Source organism: Equus caballus, chromosome 4 (assembly GCF_041296265.1).
Source record: "Equus caballus isolate H_3958 breed thoroughbred chromosome 4, TB-T2T, whole genome shotgun sequence".
Taxonomy (NCBI): domain Eukaryota; kingdom Metazoa; phylum Chordata; class Mammalia; order Perissodactyla; family Equidae; genus Equus; species Equus caballus.
Genome location: NC_091687.1, coordinates 104981683 through 105001441, shown reverse-complemented (window position 1 = coordinate 105001441; position 19759 = coordinate 104981683). Strand labels below are relative to the sequence as shown.

At 41.7% G+C, this 19759-nt stretch overlaps 1 protein-coding gene across 1 annotated transcript in view; it reads right to left on the bottom strand.

Annotated features, from left to right (window-relative positions):
• CNTNAP2 (contactin associated protein 2) overlaps positions 1-19759 on the bottom strand; it is a 1879249-nt gene that overhangs the window by 8441 nt on the left and 1851049 nt on the right. Inside the window, exon 23 of the mRNA XM_070265133.1 lies at positions 820-900. Within this exon, the coding sequence (XP_070121234.1) occupies positions 820-900 (81 nt within the window). The remainder of the gene's footprint in view (positions 1-819; positions 901-19759) is intronic.

Sequence of the window (19759 nt, the reverse complement as noted above, 5' to 3'; positions counted from 1 at the left end):
AGTAAAGGTGATCTTAAAAAAAGCAAAAAACAACGAGGATAGAGACCTTGATAAGATTATACCAGAACTTTGGACAATGTGAGTTTAAGCAGCATTCTGAATGTATCCTAATTTTATAGTCATACATATTTCTTATAGGTATCTACTTTCTTCATGTGGAAAAGAAACCTCCTGGCTAAGCCAAGTTGATTGAGTCTAAAATCCTAGATAGACTTACAATACTAGCTATCTTCAGAGAGGCAGGAAACATCTTCACAAAATAAGACAGAAGCAGGGAGAGAAGTCAAGGGCAACAAGGCTATCAATATTGATCCGAAAATGATGGACTACATTAGGAGAGTCAAACTATTCTGCAGCTGTCCCTGGTGAGAAGAAAAGACTGGAATATTCTAGATACTCTGGCTTATTAATTTTCTGGTAACGTTTACTAGGATAACTGAAACCAGCCTCGTATAATCCTTCCCGTTTTTGTAGTAAGCTATCCTGGACCATTTGGGATGTGAGGGGATGAGAGTAAAAAAAGATAGGAGGGAATAACGAAATGTCCAGGCTTTTGCCATGACTGCCGGTTTGCACACTCAGATTCTGGCTGGCTCACCACTAGCATTCTTTTCTACAAGTTTGCATTAAGAAGTTCCCTGGCTACATTTACCACAGTTTCTCCACATCCGCATATCACAATCTTGTCATATTTAAATAGCAAAATGAATAAAGTACAAATCTAGACAATTCTTTTTTTCCTAGACTACAATTTTATTGAAAGTTACTACCTTCCACAGGTGAGCAGCCACACAAAAGCCTGTTGTATAGGTCACCTACCTCCGATGATGGCGGAGTTTCTGTTGACTCCATTTCTTATAGCTTGGCCTTGTCCTGGATTATATGGAAAATCAGCACTGGCTGTAGAGAAAGAAATGAAAAGTCAAGTGTAAATCCTGTATTTTGTTAATCTCAAGTAATCTGACACCTATTCTTCACACAACTCTTCAACACTTCCTGTTTTCCCAAATGACATTTCATTTGGACCCATCTTGCTATTGTTCCCCAGAAGAATCAGAGCAACCTCTGCCTCTGTTCCTGCTGTTCTTTTTGCACAAGGCCCAGGCAAGCACTATAGCTCCTTTGGAGGAATATTAATGAATCTTACAACTACCTGAGCTGGCTTTTCCAGTTCCACGGACAGACAAGCTTACATAGTAGAATACTTTTTCTTACATTTGGCCAGAATCTGCCTCCCATCCACTTTTGTCCCATTCATAACTGGCGGCAATGGATATAGTTGTAGATAAGCTTTCTACAGTTTACAGCACTGGTTTAAAAAGTAATCATTTCTTTTTTTTAAATATAATAATCATTTCTTTAAATGAATATTTTACATGGCCCCAATGAAACATCATACACTTCAGCAATTTGTAAGGGTGTAAAATTTCATACGTATTGAAAAGAATATTAACTACATAATAAATTTTCTATTTCTTTCCCTATTATAAAAAATAAGAATTAGTTGTATTAAATCTAGACGTTCTTCTAAGTTAAATTTCAAGTACACAAAAGGCAAACAGATCCTGAAGTCTTTCTATAGGTCAGGAGAGTATCTATTACCATCCGTCTACGCTAATTCAACTTCAAAAACGATTTCGCATTTGTTGGACTTCTGTTTGAGAAGTTAAGGTTTAAGGTAAATCCTCCAATAGAAGTAGCTTCTCCTAGAACCTTGGCTACTGCATGTCACCAATATAAAAGTATGTTAAAAGTAGTTATTGGGCATAATTAAATGTGCACATACTGAGGAAACAGGTTTGTGGTACGATTCAGGGAGAATCTCACCAAGGACTCAGTTTTTCTAAGACTAACTTATTCCCAGGCCTATGGGCTTCCAAGCTTCCCCAGAATAATGATAAAAAGCAGGTAGGGTCCTTTCTCCTCCTTTCCTCTAAGAAATATGCAACAGAAAGGGAGATTCCAGATGGTACCAGCACATGCTATTTAACCCTTTCTCTCTTAGACTTGGCATTCTTACTTAGGACCAGGAAAATTATTCTTTCCTAGATATACCATACTCCAAATTCATTCAACCATCAGGACCGTTCAAACCTGTTAATTTGATTGAAACCATGGACACTAAGAAAGGTACAAATGTAAGAGAACTTAACTGAGTCCTTGGGACTTTTCACATTCCCCTAAATCTTTCACTGGTGGAGGCGGAAGAGACCTTTCAGTGTTATATGCTTGTTTTAACTGGGCCAATCCTCAGTCTCGTCAGATGGGCGGGGAAATTCACACAGGCAGAGCCAATGCCAAGTACAGTGCACTTGGCTACTTTCCCATTAGCTCACTTTCCCACGTCCCTTCAGGATTTTCTAGGTTACATAGCATGCATTGATATTCAAAATTCCAAATGTCAGCCCAAGAATGCAAAGATCTCGCATTTATAGGCTTATCACCTGATATTAGTGATCATAAAATTATCATATGTGAATAAAACTGGCTTTACGTAAAAACATATAATGTTTTTAGAAATGTTGGCTTTCTTCTTTAAAACTGAGTTTTCTCTTCAGAGAAATATCAGTAGATGTGACAAATTCACTTATTCATTCAACAAATCTTTGTAGACTCTCTACATGTGTCAGGCATCTAAGTGCTGTGGACACACACTGAACAATAAAACGGACAAAAATTGTTATTAAATGAGAACTTTCTATGCCTCATTGAATAGTCTGGTTTATAGAGTCAAAATACTAATCTAAGCATGGATACCATTTGGGCGATGATCCCATCCATCTACAGTGGATTGCTTGAACTTCTTTGTAGCTACCACATTGTAACTCACACACCCACAGGGCACAGTGAGACTTCGTTATTAATGCACGTAATTCTCTGACGCAAACCACCCTTCAAAGACTGAGAGCCGTTTTTCAAGGATGAAAGCTCGTACCTTCACTGTCCATCTTTGGTATAGTTTCCAGGCCTTTTGATGCTGGAATGATCCTTCTCTGGACATTATTTAGTCCATATCCTTTAAAAAAGTCATCAAGCTTGTAAGTGGCCTAGCTGGGATTAGAACCCAGGTAGGGTTAATTCCAAAGTCAATAATCTTCCCTACCCTGCCTTTTGAGGTCTAGGAAGAGACAGACAGGTGAGCTGTTGAGGAAGTCCCAGCTTTAAGACAATTTAGCTTGGGTGGGGCCTATGGAGGAAGCAGCCTTTTTCAGGGGAGGTGGGAGAGAAAGAAATCGGGTTTGGACACACTGAGTTTGAGGTGCCTGTAGGACTCCTAGGTGGAGGTATCTACTAGACATCTGGATATTTTGTGAGTAGGTCATATTTCTCATCTCCTTTTGATAAACACAGAAATCTACCGATCTCCTTTAAATAATATAAATCTCCAGATACATGAAGTATGGTGACAAAAAATTACGGTGGTAATTTTGTTATTATTCTATTGTATGATATTCACAGTACTATGAAACTATTTGCTTTTCTTCTTCAGGTAATGTGGATGGTAGAACACAGCATGGCTTCTCTCTGCTCCAAAGCCTTCCTTATGGCTTTGCATCCTTGGCCACAAAACTTCAGAAAAACACAGATGCTTCGAGATATTGATATGCTTCTCCCTGGTTCCCCTGAAGTTATTGATAGAAACAGTAGTGGAAGGTGTGGGTGTGACCTGAGATGACCGAGGGAAAATGGCAAGAGCTAGAAATGACAAGAGGACATTTAAAAATATCCTAGAATTGCCTTTGGTATACAATGCGAACTCCTTGGCACGGGAGGAAGGCCTCTCTTGAGCTGAGTTTCTCTCCGGCCTCTTCCCTCATGGGACCACTTTTACAACTTAATATTCTAGGCACACGGATTCCTGAGGCTTCAGGCCCACGTGCCTTTGCTCCTACCCATAGCACGCTCTGTCTGGACATCTGGTTTGCTTTTCCTCTCTTTGTCCAATAAATCTTACCTCTTTCCTGAAACTCTCCCCAGCCACCTCAGATTAAATGTCTGGCCCTCTTTTCAATGGCTATAACCTTAATTCTTGTCACTCCTTCTGTGGTAATCATCCTCTTAAAGGCAGAGGCCAATCTTAAATATGTCTGCAGCCCCAATGACAAATAGTGCAGCTAAGTAGGAAGAACTCATTGGATGTTTGTTGACTAGTCTAATTAAATCAGTCTATTAAGAGATATGTAAACGTTTGTGTGGCTTCTTCTAATTATAAAGTCTCCCATGCAGGTATAATTTTGAAAGTCATCTGCCTAAACTCAACTCAACTCTTAGAGCAAGGCAGCGTTCTTATTGTTCCCAATAAAGGAAATGAACATGTAGAACACAGAAAAGTTCCTAATGATTCGTGTCCATTCGTCTTTGGTTATTATTAGAAAATAATCATTGGAAAACCCTCAGGTCCTACAGAAGTCCTTACGAAATTCAAGGGCAGGGTCCTGTTTTTGACATGAACATCTCTATTTTCTTGGCTTTATTTATAACTTAAGCCTGGTTGTCCCAATGCCTGTGAGTGCTTACTCCCTTCAGGCAAATCCATTTTATTCTGGCAAGCAGAATGATTGCTATTTTGATAGCTAGATTTCAAATGATTTCATTGTAACTGACCTTTCTCCTGGGTACCAACATTCTCTTGGAAATGCACGTAGAGAAACACGGAGACCGAGAGACACTACTGAGACCAAACCACTAACCTCATCCATGCCGCATGCTCCATTCTGCTGCTAACTTCCATGCCCCACCCTGCTAAATTTGCTGGGAGAGCCAAGCAATTCAGGTGGTGCTGGAGCATCAAGGAATCCACATTATGGGAAATGTTGTGATAGACTTTAGATCTATCTATTTAGAAAATAGACGTTAGGTACTAACAGTCTCAAGACCAGATTGCATCAAATAGGCAAAGACTACATTCAATACGCTTTTCTTCGGGATCCTCAAATGACACCACATGCTGATGACCCCCGGGGCGTGGCGCTATTCCAGCTCTGATTCAGTGTCTCATAGAGGCCTGTGGATTTCTGCTTATTTCCCTTGCACAGGCTTTTCTTGTTTATCTGGTCATCCTCAGTATATTGATAGACCGTGTTTCCTTGGCACCTTCCAGAGATTAGCAGATGAGCTCTCTTCCCCTCCTCTGCCCAGCACAGGGCAAGCAGAACTGGTGGTGGGAGATTCTTCTCCCGTGAATGTGCTTACTAAACAGCCTGGCTGAGGCTTCAGAGCCCATCCATGCACTCCTGCCTTCCTCACCCACAGACAAGGCAAATCTATCACAGACCCCAAACACATTCAGACATGGATCACAGTCACACTTTAACACGCAGACAAGCTTCCCTTCCACTGTCTTTATCTTGCATGTGAGAAGCAAACTGAGAGCTCAATATTGGCGCACTTTTCCTTTTTCCCTTCCTCCACCTTCAGGTGGGAAAAAAAGGAAATAATAACAAACATACTTTGAGAGAGCAGGCCTATGCGAAGATGTTCCCCTAATTATACGGACACAGTAAAATGGTCAGATATCAGAACTGGGTGAGTAAAAATATATCCCCCCCCAAACAGAAAACATGAATGTTTTATTCAATTTCTAAAGGTTTTTGCCCTTCCCTTTGCTACATTCTTGGGAGGATTTGTCAGAAAAGCAAATAACTGTCTAATTAGCACCTCTGCTATCTGTGCACTGAGCAGGGGCGAGTGTGGTGTCCTTCCCTTGGCAGCAAGGACAACCGGGGCTCTTGAGTGCCAGTGACAAGTTCTGAACCTCACCCGCTGCAAGATGAGAGACATGACACAATGAAGACCCCCAACGGCCACGTAGGCTGTTTATATGTGACAAGTAGTAAAGTTCGAACTTCCAGGATCATGTGAAATTAGCCATCATTTGGACCACACTCTCCTCACGTATAAGACTCCCTGGGCTCAGAATAGCAAGTGGTTAGTTGTGGTGGTATCAACTTAGAAGTGTTTTCCTTCTGTTGTAGAGTACAACAAGTAAATTCACATGAAATTCAAATGCCAGGAACAAGCTGTTTAGGAAATAATAATAATAGTGCTTCCTACCAGTCAGGCACGGTTTTCATCCTCATGTGAATCTTGTGAGGTTGGAAGGCTAAACACTTGTCTGAGGTCCCATGACCAAGAAGTGGTGGAACCAGCGTTCAAACCTGGGAAATTGGCTCCAGAAACCACTTGCAAAACACTAAGGTGAACTGCCTCTGAAGAGAAAGCATTGGTCTACACTGGCTCGACCAAATTATCAACATCACTGCATGGTTTTAAGGCAACCAACTAACGTAGCCCAGTTTTTCTCTGTGGGTGGTGGGCTGCCTGGGCAGGCCAATGATATCTGCAGCCCTGACTGCAGGCCTCTGGCCTCAAAATCTGACAAAGGACGATGCCACATATTGACAGTATCACCTGAACAACGTGGGACACTAAGAACTCTGAAGCAACGTTGCAGAAGAACAGAAACCCCAAATTCCCTCGTTCCCGATACGAACCCCTCGGGGTTCAGCACAGAGAGAATGGTTATCACCATTATAGAAAGTCTTCGGAAATCATGAGTAGCGCTAATTGTGCTTTAAAACATTACTATTGGAATATAAAACTCACAGAAGAAAAATCAATAGAAGAAGTTTCAAGACAGGTGCTTAAACACAATGAACTGATTCGAAAGACAGTTGTAAGAACAGAATATTAAGAAGAGATTTGAATTCTTTAGCCTCAAAGTTCTTGCCTGTCCCTTTGAGCAGGTGGGGAGAAGTAACAAGGCATTTTTTCATTACAGAAGATAAATGAAGGAGTTGTGGTTCCTATTTCCTAAGTTTCAAAATATGTAAAATTGTAGGCTTTAGGCTCAGAAGCCAACTGCAAATAAAACATATTTAAATGCATATAAAAATAAATCGAGATTATTTAATGGAACCCCTCCCCCCAATGAAAGGCACTAAAAGCTTCAGGTTGTCATATATCAGGCACAAAAAAATTAGATAGCGCTGACATCTAGAGGAAATATTGCCATGGAAACCATTTGAGAGCTTCAGCATCTAAAGCGATAATTTGAGACACTTCAACAAAGCTGCTATTAATTATAATTTAACTTAAATTGCAACATTATTTTTGCAGTGGGGTCTCAGCTGGATGATGTATATACGCCGTTGTTTCTCCCAGCTTCTTTGTTTCGTTTCATTTTAGTCCCTCTTCAAATCCGAGCAGAAAATTTTTTTTCCAAATACCTTGTTTTTACTGTAAAGTATCAGTGCCATTCACTGTTCACTGATAGTTTAGAAACAGACATGAAAACAAGCGGTTATTGACTAAGATGCTGAAGATATAAAGGGACACTGTTCTATTTTAAGAGGTTTATTGCTGATTATATTTTCAGGAGGGAGAGACTTCTCAAGGCCAGCAGGTTTTGATCCAGGAGAACAATATGTGGCACGTACCTCCACAAGCTTCAGTCTTGTATTTTTACCTAGATCCTTCGCTGTTTCTGCAGACAGACAGACAGCCAGAATTTCTGATTTCAAATGGGGAAGAGATTATGAGTTTTTGGCTTCTCACTTGAGAAGTTAAGCCTTACATTTCCAGTTTCTTAATAGAGAGGGCAAGTGGCAGCTGCTTGCATGAAGTGTTTGAGATCCAGTGACCAAAAGAGGTTAAAGTAGGTGAAAAGAAACAGAATAAAGGAACTTGTCACCATCTACTATATGTCTTGATTATTATAAATTTGGCAGTATTTAAACAATGCCAAATTGCGCATTTAGCAAAATGCTGAATGAGCAATTGATTTTAAGTTCTCTCCTTCCATTATTTTTCTTAAAAAGCCAACTTTTGCGTTGTCTCAATTGCCTTTCAGAAAAAAGATTTACTGAGACACTCAGACTAGGCCAACACTGCACTCTCTTGTCTGATTAACTATAAACAGGTATTTTAACGGGAAATAGCTCATTATTGCTAGAAGCTCAGACTTTGTATTCCATTAAATAAACAGTAAGATAAGACATATGGTGTCCATTTTCACATTAGACTAAGATGTCTTGTTATTTCTTAGGTGGGCAAATTGCTTTTTCTTTCGCGTTAGTTATAATTGTCTGTAAGTCAATTGTCAAAGCTATTGGCTGTTAGGGGCACTTGTGAATCATGGATTGTTCCAGCCGGCTTTTGCAGGCTCTTTAGTCCCACACCCTCCCTCTACAGCTGGGGAGGCTGAAGCCCAGGACAGCGTTTGGGTCAGAGCCAAGTAGCGAGTAGGTGCCAGGGTCACTGGTTCGAGCTCTCTGCACTCATCCAGGACTATTTCCAGGCATCTTCCTGTATTTCTCAGCATGAGCCTTGAACGTCTAGACCAGGAAAGCCCAGGGCAAGGGGCTGGGAGCCCAGTGCCAGGCCTTTTCCTTCACTTAGGAGCACTGACCGACTCCTCTCTGTTGAGGTGTGCAGTCGCTCCTTTCCTGTCTGCCACAGGGCGTTTATCAACTCATGTTGACGTCAGCAGGGATGCAAGAATGCAGAAGCCCCAAATCTGGGGCAATAGGATAAATTTGGGAAGTAGCATTTAAATTCTTTCTGAGGGAAAACACAGTTTACAGATTGCACTCAGCAGTAACAGGATTCCCCCGTCGGGTGCTATCACTTCCTATGAATGGGGCCCTGGAGGTCAGGGATAAAAGGGCCTCCCTTTTTGTAACTGGGGGTTCCTTAGGCTTTTTTTTCCTCTTTATGACTCATTCTGATGTGCCTTTAGGAAAAAAAAATAACCTGACTCCTGAGTGCTTTGGTTAGAGCTTTCAATCTTTAGGGCGCAAAGCACCTGGGATCTTGTTAAAATACAGATTCTGATTGAGCTGGTCTGGGGGGGCCTGGGAGTCTGCATTTCTAACAGGCCGCCAGGGTGCCTGAGCGCAAACCTCACTCTGACTAGCAGAGCTTTAATGGAGACCCTCAGTGGTTCATCTCTCCAGCTCCTCCTGTGCGTGTGAGTTTTAATTTAATGCGGTGCCTGAGAGGGAATTGAAATAATTCCTTCTGAGAACCTTGTCTTTTTTTTGGCTGAATTATTTGTGTGCTTTTAATGATATGCATGGCAGAACGCCCCACAGTTCTATTTCTTTAGCCCTATTTCTTTTTAAGTGTTGTGAAAGCGACGACAGTAACACTGCTTCAATTTCTGAGTACAATTCTTTAGGATTTTGAATGTAGACGGTGAGAGCCTATTACTAATCCATGTTAAGAGCAGTCTAAGAAAAACCGCCAAGGAGTTTCATAAATGGTTATCTCAGGCAAGTCCTTGGAGACCCTTCCTAGTTTAAAACAAAAATACAAATTGGTTCTACAAAGCAAGCATATCAGGGAGGAAAAATGTGACGCCGGCATGTTGGTTCCTGATGTTACAGATGCATTCAAAAGCATATGAGGGAGAACAGACATGTTTTTTACAATACTGGGTTGTTGATTTTTCTGCAGTATATCGGTTTGTTTTTTGAAAGGATTCTTGGCTCCTTGATGCTGTTCTTGCGTGAGTGGGGGTTGTGCGATGACAGGACGCGGCCAGCTCAGGGTGGAGAGCCCAAGGCCCTGGAGGAATGTGCTGTGTTAACATCCGAAGGCACCAGAGCAACTGTACATCACTTGATGACGTGCTGGGTCACAGCTGGGGACATTTACCAAGCCTGGTGAACACAACTGTTACACAGGGGTTTCAGCTAACACCATTAGTGTTTTCCTTATCAGCAAAGCAGTATCAACAAGAATTAGTTGTCTGCTGAACCATAGAAATAGCCTCAGTTTCTAAGGAGAGGATGGTTGAGAAAAATAACGATAGTGAGAAGAGGAAGGCAGCCAGTCATGGTGAATAAGCCAAATGCATCTTTTAAAGACTTCCTCGACGTATTCCACCCTTCCTCTCAGACAGTGGTCAAGAATTGGCACCGTCCAGAAGACAAACATCTTCCGGAGCAGTTACCTTACGCCTTCTACTCAGAAACACACACCGGGCATTATGCAAGTATCAGTGATGGCTTTGGACTTCGAGAATTTGTGGCTTTTGGAGCTTGGTGAAAATAACTTTTTTTATCATCTATAATCCAGTCAAAAGATGAGTTTCATCATTTGTGAGAATATTTAGGCACATTTAGTCATTTGAGGAGTCAGGCAAGGATGAAGGGTCTTCTTTTACTCCCTCTTTGTGGAAATTTCTAGTAATTCAAAGGCCAAAATTTGACTGTGGATGGCTCTTTTGGAAATGGCTGGATATTACTGATTTGCTTTTGTTATCATCGGATGTCTTTCAAGGTAGTACAGTGAGTAAAACGCATTTAAAAAACATTTAATCTCCTGCTACAACCTCTATCTCTCAACTTGCAGAAAATGTTGTCTTCAGTTTCAGATGATGAATATGCTCCTGTTTTCTGTAGACCGGCTCTGTCAATGTTCACATGGCTTTGGCTTCGTAGGATGTCTGTGTTGTAACTGCTGTTTCATCAAAATGTGAAATTGACCCTTTTTCTTTCTAAGTGTTCAGAAACCAGCATACAGATGAGAAAGGTTTCTGAGAACACAGTGGCGTACACCCAGATCACAGCCTGCTGACGAGATTCTGGCTCCTGTGTGTGGTCTATTAAAGGGGGCAGTGAGCAAACCTAAAGTGCCTTTAAAAATTAATTCTGCAAATATTTTAAGTCTTTTATCAATGCCCAGTTGGGCTCTTGCTTCTGAAATGGTCTTTTCAGCTGCATTAGCACAAGTGAAAGTTTATAATTCCAATCCCAAGACAATGTCTTTTCTTCCAAGAAGGCTGATCTCAGAGAGCTGAATACACAACCCCCATGCTAGACATTTCCATTGTCTTTTGAACCGTTCTCTTCCTGAACTAACCCCAGATCTCAAAAGACAAGTGTCTTCGCTCGTTGGCAGGTGGAATGGCTCATGGTCATCAAAGAGAACCTTGTGAAAGGAATTCCCCTCGCCTAGGAAAGCTTCCTGATTTTCCCCAGCAGCAGATTCCTCCGTGATGCTGGCTCACATCAGCATCAAGATAATGTGATAAACTTCCAGCACAAGCCATGTGGCTCTGTCATCGCTCTTCTTCTCATTCATGTCAACAGAGGGTGAAAAAATATTCAATTGGCTCTCACAGTCTTGGGGATGATTTATTCCATATCAAAAGAGAAAGTGGGAAAGAAGCAAGGTATATTTAGTAGCAGGAATTTCACCTACGGGGATGCAAATTCCTTATTATTTCAGACTTCTGCATTATATTTAAGGGATGGCAGAAGACAGGAAAACAGTTTAGAAAGAACCACAAATCTTTTATGTTTAAATTCAAAGTTTTCATTGAGGGGAGGAAAAAGGGCAAAAAGCACTGAATGAGGAGTGAGTCTACCTGAATTTGAGACCCCATAATGCTGTTCTCTGTATTGTTGAGCAAGGTGCTATAAACAGCAGGACCCGTTGGTTCGCAGTACTGACTGCACATTAAGATCTCAGGATGGGAGCAGGCCTCAGGAGTGCCAAAAAGCTCCCCAGCTGATGCTAATGTGCAGCCACAGTTGAGCCAGCCGCTGCTCCAGCAGCTCACAGAAGTTTACTGAGGGAATGAATATATTTATTTTCTGAGTCGTATTTTCCTTATCTTTAAAACATGGCTAATAATGTCCTCTACATCAGGCCATTGTCAGGATAAAACAAAATCATGCACTGACAGCATTTCAGCAATTGAGGTCATTTACAGATTTAAGCCACCATAATTTGTCTTTATCCTTTCCAGTTTTCTAAAAATTAAAATTCCCAAGTAAATTCTTGAAAACCACTTTTAGCCTTTTCTAAGGGGGAAATTTCAAAGCGATTCATCTAGTTTTCTACGTTTAAAATAACTGCACCCCACATTCATATGGATTTTTATGTGCATTTACATTTTAACATAAAATTGATTTTACTTCTTTTGCTAAGCCTTCCAAGGCTGTGCCTAGGCAGAAACTCAAACAGCAGAATCAAGAATCCACCTGGGTTTTAGACATTTCTGAATAGTGTGTGCAGAGCATGGAGAATCAACGAAAGATCTCAAATGAGTCAAACAACTGATTGCCTATTTGTCACTGGCCTTTACGCAGGGACTTTCCTCTGAAGAGCGGATGGTGCTGGGTCAAAAACATCATCTGGTTAACGTTTCTGCATCTTTAGAAGTCATAGGCAAGGACACAAAGCCCTGATTTGCCAGCAAAGGTGGAACTAGCATTTCCAGGTAGGGACTGGCAAGGATTCCCTCGGGAGAATTCACACCCAGAGATTCTGACAATAGTCTTTCTGAATGACAGGTCAGTAAAGGAAGTGAAGCCAGATTAATTTGGGGGGTGTTGTTCTCCCCTGAACGGCCCCAAGTAAATGCAGTGCGGTAGGAAGAGTTAGTCGGGGGATTGATGGAGGCAAGGATGGACACAGACATTGGTGGACCACACTGAGCTCAAATCTACTTGATTTTCATGGGCTTCTCATAACATTCCTCTGACACAAGAAGGAGGCACAAATGAATAGTGTGACTTGGAGTCAGTGGTTCTGCCATCAACAAAGAAGTCACCATAGCAACGCATACGCCTGTGTTATGCTGCACTCTGCCAGCCTCACGTGACGGACATGACAGCTGAGAGGATGCCAGGCACAGCCCGGGGGGAGCCGCATCTCTGAGCGCGGTACCAGGTGGGGTGGGGTCGGAGGGTGGAGAGCAGAGGGGACTGGGACAGGATTCTAACGTCCTGGGGGTTCAAAATCTACTGTAAGGGAGGAAGGGAAAGAAAGAAAGACAGAGGTAGAGGAAAACTGGGACTGAAAGAGAGGCCCACACAACGGCAGAAACGAGGACCTCAGAAGTTGCCCCAAAGCTGGACGTTTGTGCCCCTTTTGATTTTCTCACAGCGGAGTTTCAGAGAGTTGAATGATCCTGGTGAGGAAAGAACAGAAGCCTCGAGCGAAGCAGCCCAGTGACCCGCTCAGGCCTCTGGAGCCACCAGAGAACAGCAAGTGTGGAGAGGATGGTGGGGAAGGAGGGCGGGGCTGGAGGGGACTCAAATCCCATCGCCTCACTTTTAGCCGCTTAAGTGATGATTCGCTCTTCTCTCCTTTCTTCATCACGGCCCCCACAGCTTTGCAAAACACAGGCCGGCCAAATCTGTTCTTTCAGAGATGTGGGAAGCCTGTGGCAACTTAAGGCAGTCTCTAAAGACTTCTCAGGTCCCTTAGATAAAAGTCGAGTTAGAAGTATTCATGCCAAGACAACGCATCTGGAATGTGCTAGATTTGTTAACTTTGGTTCATGTTCCTCTGTGAGAGGATGTTACACACACACACCAAAAATGAAGACAAGAGAATTAAACATCCAGATTACAAACTTAAAGAGCAGCAAGAAAAATTTAAAGTCAAGTAAAAGCAAAGGGTAGAGGAAAAAACGGTAGAATCAATCAATCCAGAGCCAGTTCCTTTGTGGGGAGGGGGGCGTTAGATAATCCAATCAAGAAGAAAAGGAGGAAGACCTAAATCTATAGTATCAAAAATACCAATGTGAAATTTTCTAGAGAATGGAAATTATAGAAACTTATTTTGTTCAACTATATGGGAATGAATTTGAAAACCTAGATTAAATGCATGAATTTCTAGAAAAATATAAAGTAACAGAAATTGTCATAGATGAGAAAGTGAATCTAATTAAACTAATTATCATAAAAGAAATCGAGAGAGTTGTCAAAGAGCTATGCCCACCAAACCCAGTAGGTTCTAGTGGCTTTGCAGGGAAGTCTGCCGAACTCACCAGGTACAGGCAATGCTCCAAGGCTATTTATATCCTTGCCACTCTCAGTGTGGTCCGTGGGCCTGCAGTGGCAGCATCACCTGGGAGCTTGTTAGAAATGCAGAATCTCAAATCCTGTCTCTGGTCTGGTCTGCTGAATCTGTGTTCATTAGTTTCCCCAGGTGATTCTAAGCACGTGAATGTTTGGATGGCACTTACGTGAATTATTCCACTAGTTAGTAATGGAGATGTCTGGCATGGTGTGGCTAGGCAGCAAGGAGGTGAAATCAAGGAGTGGGCAGGCCTGAGTTCTTGTCTAGAGGCCCTAGGAAAATGTGCTTCCAAGCTCATTCTTGTCGTTGGCAGAATTCAACCTTTGCACCTGTAGGACTGAGGTCCCAGTTTCCTTTCTGGTCCGTCCAGGACTGCTCTCCTAGAGGCCTCCCGCATTCCTTGCTGTGTGGCCCCTTCTGCTTTCTTTCTATGAAGCTGGCAGAAGGTTAAAACCCAAATCTGCAACCCTCCCCCGCCCAAAAAAGGTAAAAAAATGCTACAAACCTGTCTCCCCTAAGAATTATCGATGTAAAAAACAAAGAAACCTAAACTAAACAAAGTTTTAGTTCGACAACTTAAGTTATACCTGGAGAGAACGCCTCACCATGACTAAGTGTGGTTAATGGTCGGGATGAAAGCTTGGTTCCCTATTTGGCAATCTACTACCACAATTCATCCTACTAATTTATCACAGAACAAAAAGCACACGTCACCTCCCTAGATGTTGAAATGGCATTAGATACTATTCAACATCTAACCCTGATAAAACTTATCAAAACAGGAATCCTTCAGCTATCATATAAGAATCCCAAAGATATACACACATATAAGATCTGTATGTATGTAGGCAGAATTCTAAGATGGCCCTCTTAGAGTCCCACCCCAGGTGTGCACACACCTTCTCCCAATTATATTCAATTAAACACTCATCTGGGCGCCACTGTGAAGGATTCGCTGACGTAGTCAGGTGCCAAATGAGCTGACCTTCACATAGGGAGGTTTTTTTATGGCTTTTAGATTTTGTGCTTTGCAAAAACAGAGGAACGACTTAGAAATTAATTTATCAGGAAATGTTTTAAAGTTATCTTCATATGAGTTTTGTATAATGTGAGGGGAAGACATGATGAGTGGAAAGACAATTCTCTTTCTGGACAGGAAAATATTATTTATATAGACGTCAATTATCCTGCAATTAACTTACACATAAAATTCAATCTCAATAAAAACTCTAGACAATCTGAATAAAATTTGGGATTGAAACTCTAAATTCACATGGGAAAAGTAAATGTGCAAGGACAGAAAAGTTCGGAAAAAAGCGAATGAAAGGGAAATTAGATTTATGAGCTATTAATTGCTGCTATAAAAGCTCAATCATCATCACATCTCGCTGCCGTCTCATGGAGAGTCAGATCGACACAACACGTCACAGAGTCCAGAGGTGGACTCAAACAGAAAGGCCATTCTCAATACGAGAAAGGCAGGAAAAAGGATGGAACCTCAACAAATATGCTGGCCAGTTGGAAAAAAAAAGTGACTTCCTACCTTACTCGTTCTACCTAAATAAATTTCAAGTGGAGTAAATACATAAATCTTACAAATAAAACAAAAACATCATTAGAAAAAATGTGGAATTTTTTTTTTTTTACTGAGGAAGATTTGCTCTGAGCTAATATCTGTTACCAATCTTTCTTTTTGCTTGAGGAAGATTAGCCCTGAGCTAACATCTGTGCCAATCTTCCTCCACTTTATACATGGGTTGCCACCACAGTATGGCTGACGAGCAGTGTAGGTCAGTGCCCATGAACCTGGGCCACCCAAGTGGAGCGTGCCGAACTTAACGACTATGCTATGGGGCAGGCCCCTGGAGTAATTTTTTGAAGAATTTCTGGATAGAGAAGGCATGACACAAAATGCAAAAGCCATAAGACACTATTTCACCATGTAAAATTTAGAAATTTTTACATGGGGAAAAAACCCCTATAATATCAAAAAATAGAGATCAAACCGGGAAAACGTGAACATGTAGCAAAATACTAATTTGCTTAATATATAAAGAATTTGTACAAGTAGTAAATTACCAACAAACTAACAGGAAAGATTATAAATAATTCTTTGGTTAAGGAGTATAAACAGGTAGTTCATGGAAAAATAAATACAACTGACATAAATATATACAAAAATATTCAATCTCACTCATTAATGAAATCCTAATTAAAACAATAAAATTTCATTTTTCAAATAAAATATGGTAAAATTTAAAAGAATACTGTGCTGTGTTGGGGAGGGTGTGGGGAAAAAGACACTCATACTTCATTGGATTCGAGGTACTGCATCATTGGAGGGGTGATATGTAGTAACTGTCAAAATTAGAAACACCTTTTTTTTTAAAGATTTTATTCTTTTCCTTTTTCTCCCCAAAGTCCCCCAGTACATAGTTGTATATTCTTAGTTGTGGGTCCTTCTAGTTGTGGCATGTGGGATGCCGCCTCAGCGTGGTTTGATGAGCAGTGCCATGTCTGCGCCCAGGATTCGAACCAACGAAACACTGAGCTGCCTGCAGCAGAGCACGTGAACTTAACCACTCGGCCACGGTGCCAGCCCCAAGAAACACATCTTTTGACTCACCAAAATCATGTGTACAAAGCCATTCATCATGGAAACAAAAGATGGGAACAACTTAAATGACTTTAGATCAAAAATCTGTAACTCTAATATTAAATTTGACTTGAGCTATATAAACATGTTGGTGGTTTTGCAGAAAAGAAGAATTTGCGTCATTTGTGGTAAAAGGACACATTAGAAAGGGGGGATGATAAATGCTCTTTGCACCTGAATAAACATGTACTGTGTCGGTCACTGAAGAGTACAAAAGACACAGAAGACAATAAAAAGATTAGGTAACAGAGATTAAACACATTAATCACGCAATCTTAGCATAAGCATGAAAAAAGCGATCTGCTCAGAAATAATTAAGATATAATGATAAGAGCTGGAAAGATTAAGTGCTTGCAGGTGGTAAAGAAAACCAACTACCAGCTTGTAATTAGGAAGGAAAGGGAATAGATATATGCAGTTTTTAAGTGTTCCTGATATTCAGACCACTTTTGCACGTGAAGATATAAAAAATATTTTATCTTCAGATAGCGGAAAGGAAATTTGGAATATAGGCAAGAAATCAAGTCATCAAAAATCACAGCAATAGAGGTGTGGGTGCCTTGAGAAATCAACTCCCTCTTCCCAGTGGTAAACAGTGGGGGTGCAGGCATTAGTACTCAGTGCACAGGCCCCCGGCGGACTGCACAGTCTGGAACCTAACTGGGGCATGGGGTTGTTACATTAAGTGATCCCAGGTTCCATATTCATCGAGTTCCTGATTTAGTTTGGAGAAGAAGCATATTCCTACGACGGCTGCTTTTTCAACTGCTCTGCGAACCTGAGTGAACCCAGTGGACAAGTTTGGGTTTGGATCCCCCTGGATTCCTGACAACCTCTGACCTTGGATCTGGGCAAGAGGAGAACTGGGTTGTGTTAACTGCCTTCCACTCTGCTCAGTGCTTCTGGATTTTCCACGTTGGCCCATTTCCCTCTCAGAGGGGCTGTAAGCATTCCTGGCTAAGAGCCTCTCAGGATGGGACACAGTTAGCTGTAGGGTGGGGGCCAGATAACTCAAGGTGACAGTGGATACTATGAATTCAACCGCCAGCACCTTGCAGAGGCTGATTCTCCAGGAACCCTCTGGGGAGCGATGTCCTTGGGGATAATGGAGGTATGCACCACGTCATCTACCATGTAACTTGTGCTGAGAATATTACCTGGAAGCACTGGAAGTCCTGTGAAACAGTAACTAGTTACAATCTTTATAACTAGAAGAGTCCTTAGGAAACGAAATCTTACATCCTAAAGTGCCTTGTCTATTTTAATGATATTTCAAAAAGGATGTGGCCATTAGTATGATGTATTCTGTAACAAATATCATGAATGTGAAAAAAACACCCAAGGCTTCACACGAACGCCTCGTAAAATGGCTTGATGTACAGTTTGGGGTTGTTCTTTGGTGTAGAAATTTATGGCATCAGACCCTCGGATTTGTTTTTTCTGGTGTTTGTTTTGTTTTTACATTTTACAGAATGTGCATTGCCATCTGTAGCTGTCTTTCTGCTGGCAAATCCATGCCATTCCAATGAAGTAGGAGGTCCTGAATTTGACCAAGAAAGAAAACAGAGCCCACGTTTCTGAGAAGCAAATCACACTTGTCTGGTGCTCTGCGACCTTCAAATAGGCCAGAACCCAGGGCTGGAGGTTGCTCCTTCTACCTGGTAACTACTGTTCTAAAAATGTGCCTAAGGACATGACAGAGCCCACGTTTCTGAGAAGCAAATCACACTTGTCTGGTGCTCTGCGACCTTCAAATAGGCCAGAACCCAGGGCTGGAGGTTGTTCCTTCTACCTGGTAACTACTGTTCTAAAAATGTGCCTAAGGACATGACGACGAGCTTCAGAAACAGGCCGCACCTATTGTCAAAGGGGGAAAAACCAGGCAGAAAAAAGACAGACCGGATGTTTCTAATAGGATGTTTCCAATTCTGTAGGCAGAATTGGTTTAAATCAAATCCACATAGTTTTGTTGATCATTCCCCTCTAAAATATCAGTCTTAGGGCCCCCTGCTAGGCCCTTCGGTTCGTGATAATCCTGTCATGCTGTCCAGTGTTTTCTAAACTCCAGTTGCGTGGGAATCACCTTTACATTTTTTGCCATATCCGTGTAAAATCTAATTATTATTTACTTACTTATTTTCACTAAATTGATCCAATTTTGTATTTAAATAAATGCATTGATGAAACTTCAAAACCCTCGTGAGTAATTCTATTGCCTGTCCAGCCTCTAAACTGAAGCCCGATCTCTCCTTAGCAAAGAGTGGGAGAGATGCTAATGGCATACCAGGACCAAACAGAGACTTTCTCTTCGACAAAGTTAAAAGGACTGAAAGAGAAATGGAGAGGAAATAACCACATTATGTAATGCCACGTCTATTTTCTTCCCATAGTGATTTGGTGACTCCCTGTCAAGACTACCATGTTGCACTGCCCCAGGAGCCATAGACTGCAGTGCAAGTGGCATCCCCTGGAGTTGTGCAGTGCACAGCCTGACTAACACAAGTGTCCCTCACTTTGGAGAACAGTGACAGGGCTTGAAGAGCATTAGAGAGGTAAGGAGTAGCTCAGTCAGTAGTGTCACAAGAGAGGAAAAGGATCATATCACACGAAGTCACTGTATCTTGAAATATATTTTTTGTTTTTATCATTTGCTATCATCTAAGATATAAGAAGGAAATGTAAGGGAGCAGAAAGAAAAGAAGACTGATTGAATTTGGTTGGGGGGTAGCCTGGATGTTGGGATTTTCAAAAGCTCTCCAGGAAATTTGAAAGTCACCTGAGCTTGAGAACCACTGTGCTAGATTAGCGCTTTCAGACTCGAATGCGCACATCCGTCACCTGGGAATCCTGCTAAAATGTAGATGCTGATTCAGTGGGCCTGGGGCGGGGGCCTGGGATGCTGCATTTCTAACAAGCCTCCAGGTGATACTCGTGCTGTTGGTTGAGGTCCACACTCTCCGAGATACCAGAGGAAACGATCTACTTTCAAACATCCTCTATTCAAACCAGGACTCATTAGCTCTCACCTTTATTTTCTTCCTGTCCTCTACCTACACAGACTCAAGTAACACATGATTTAGAGCTAGCAATGCACCTTGATGTATACACTGTTGTTTTGTTTCTGATCATCTGATGATGAGGATTCTTATTCTATGCACCCAGGAAAGATGATCTGATCAAAGCAAACCCCTCGAATCAGCGTTCAGAATGATGAACTTCAGCTCACAAAAGCTGTGGTGCACTTGCCGATGTGCAACCCACCTAGAACCCCAGAGTGGG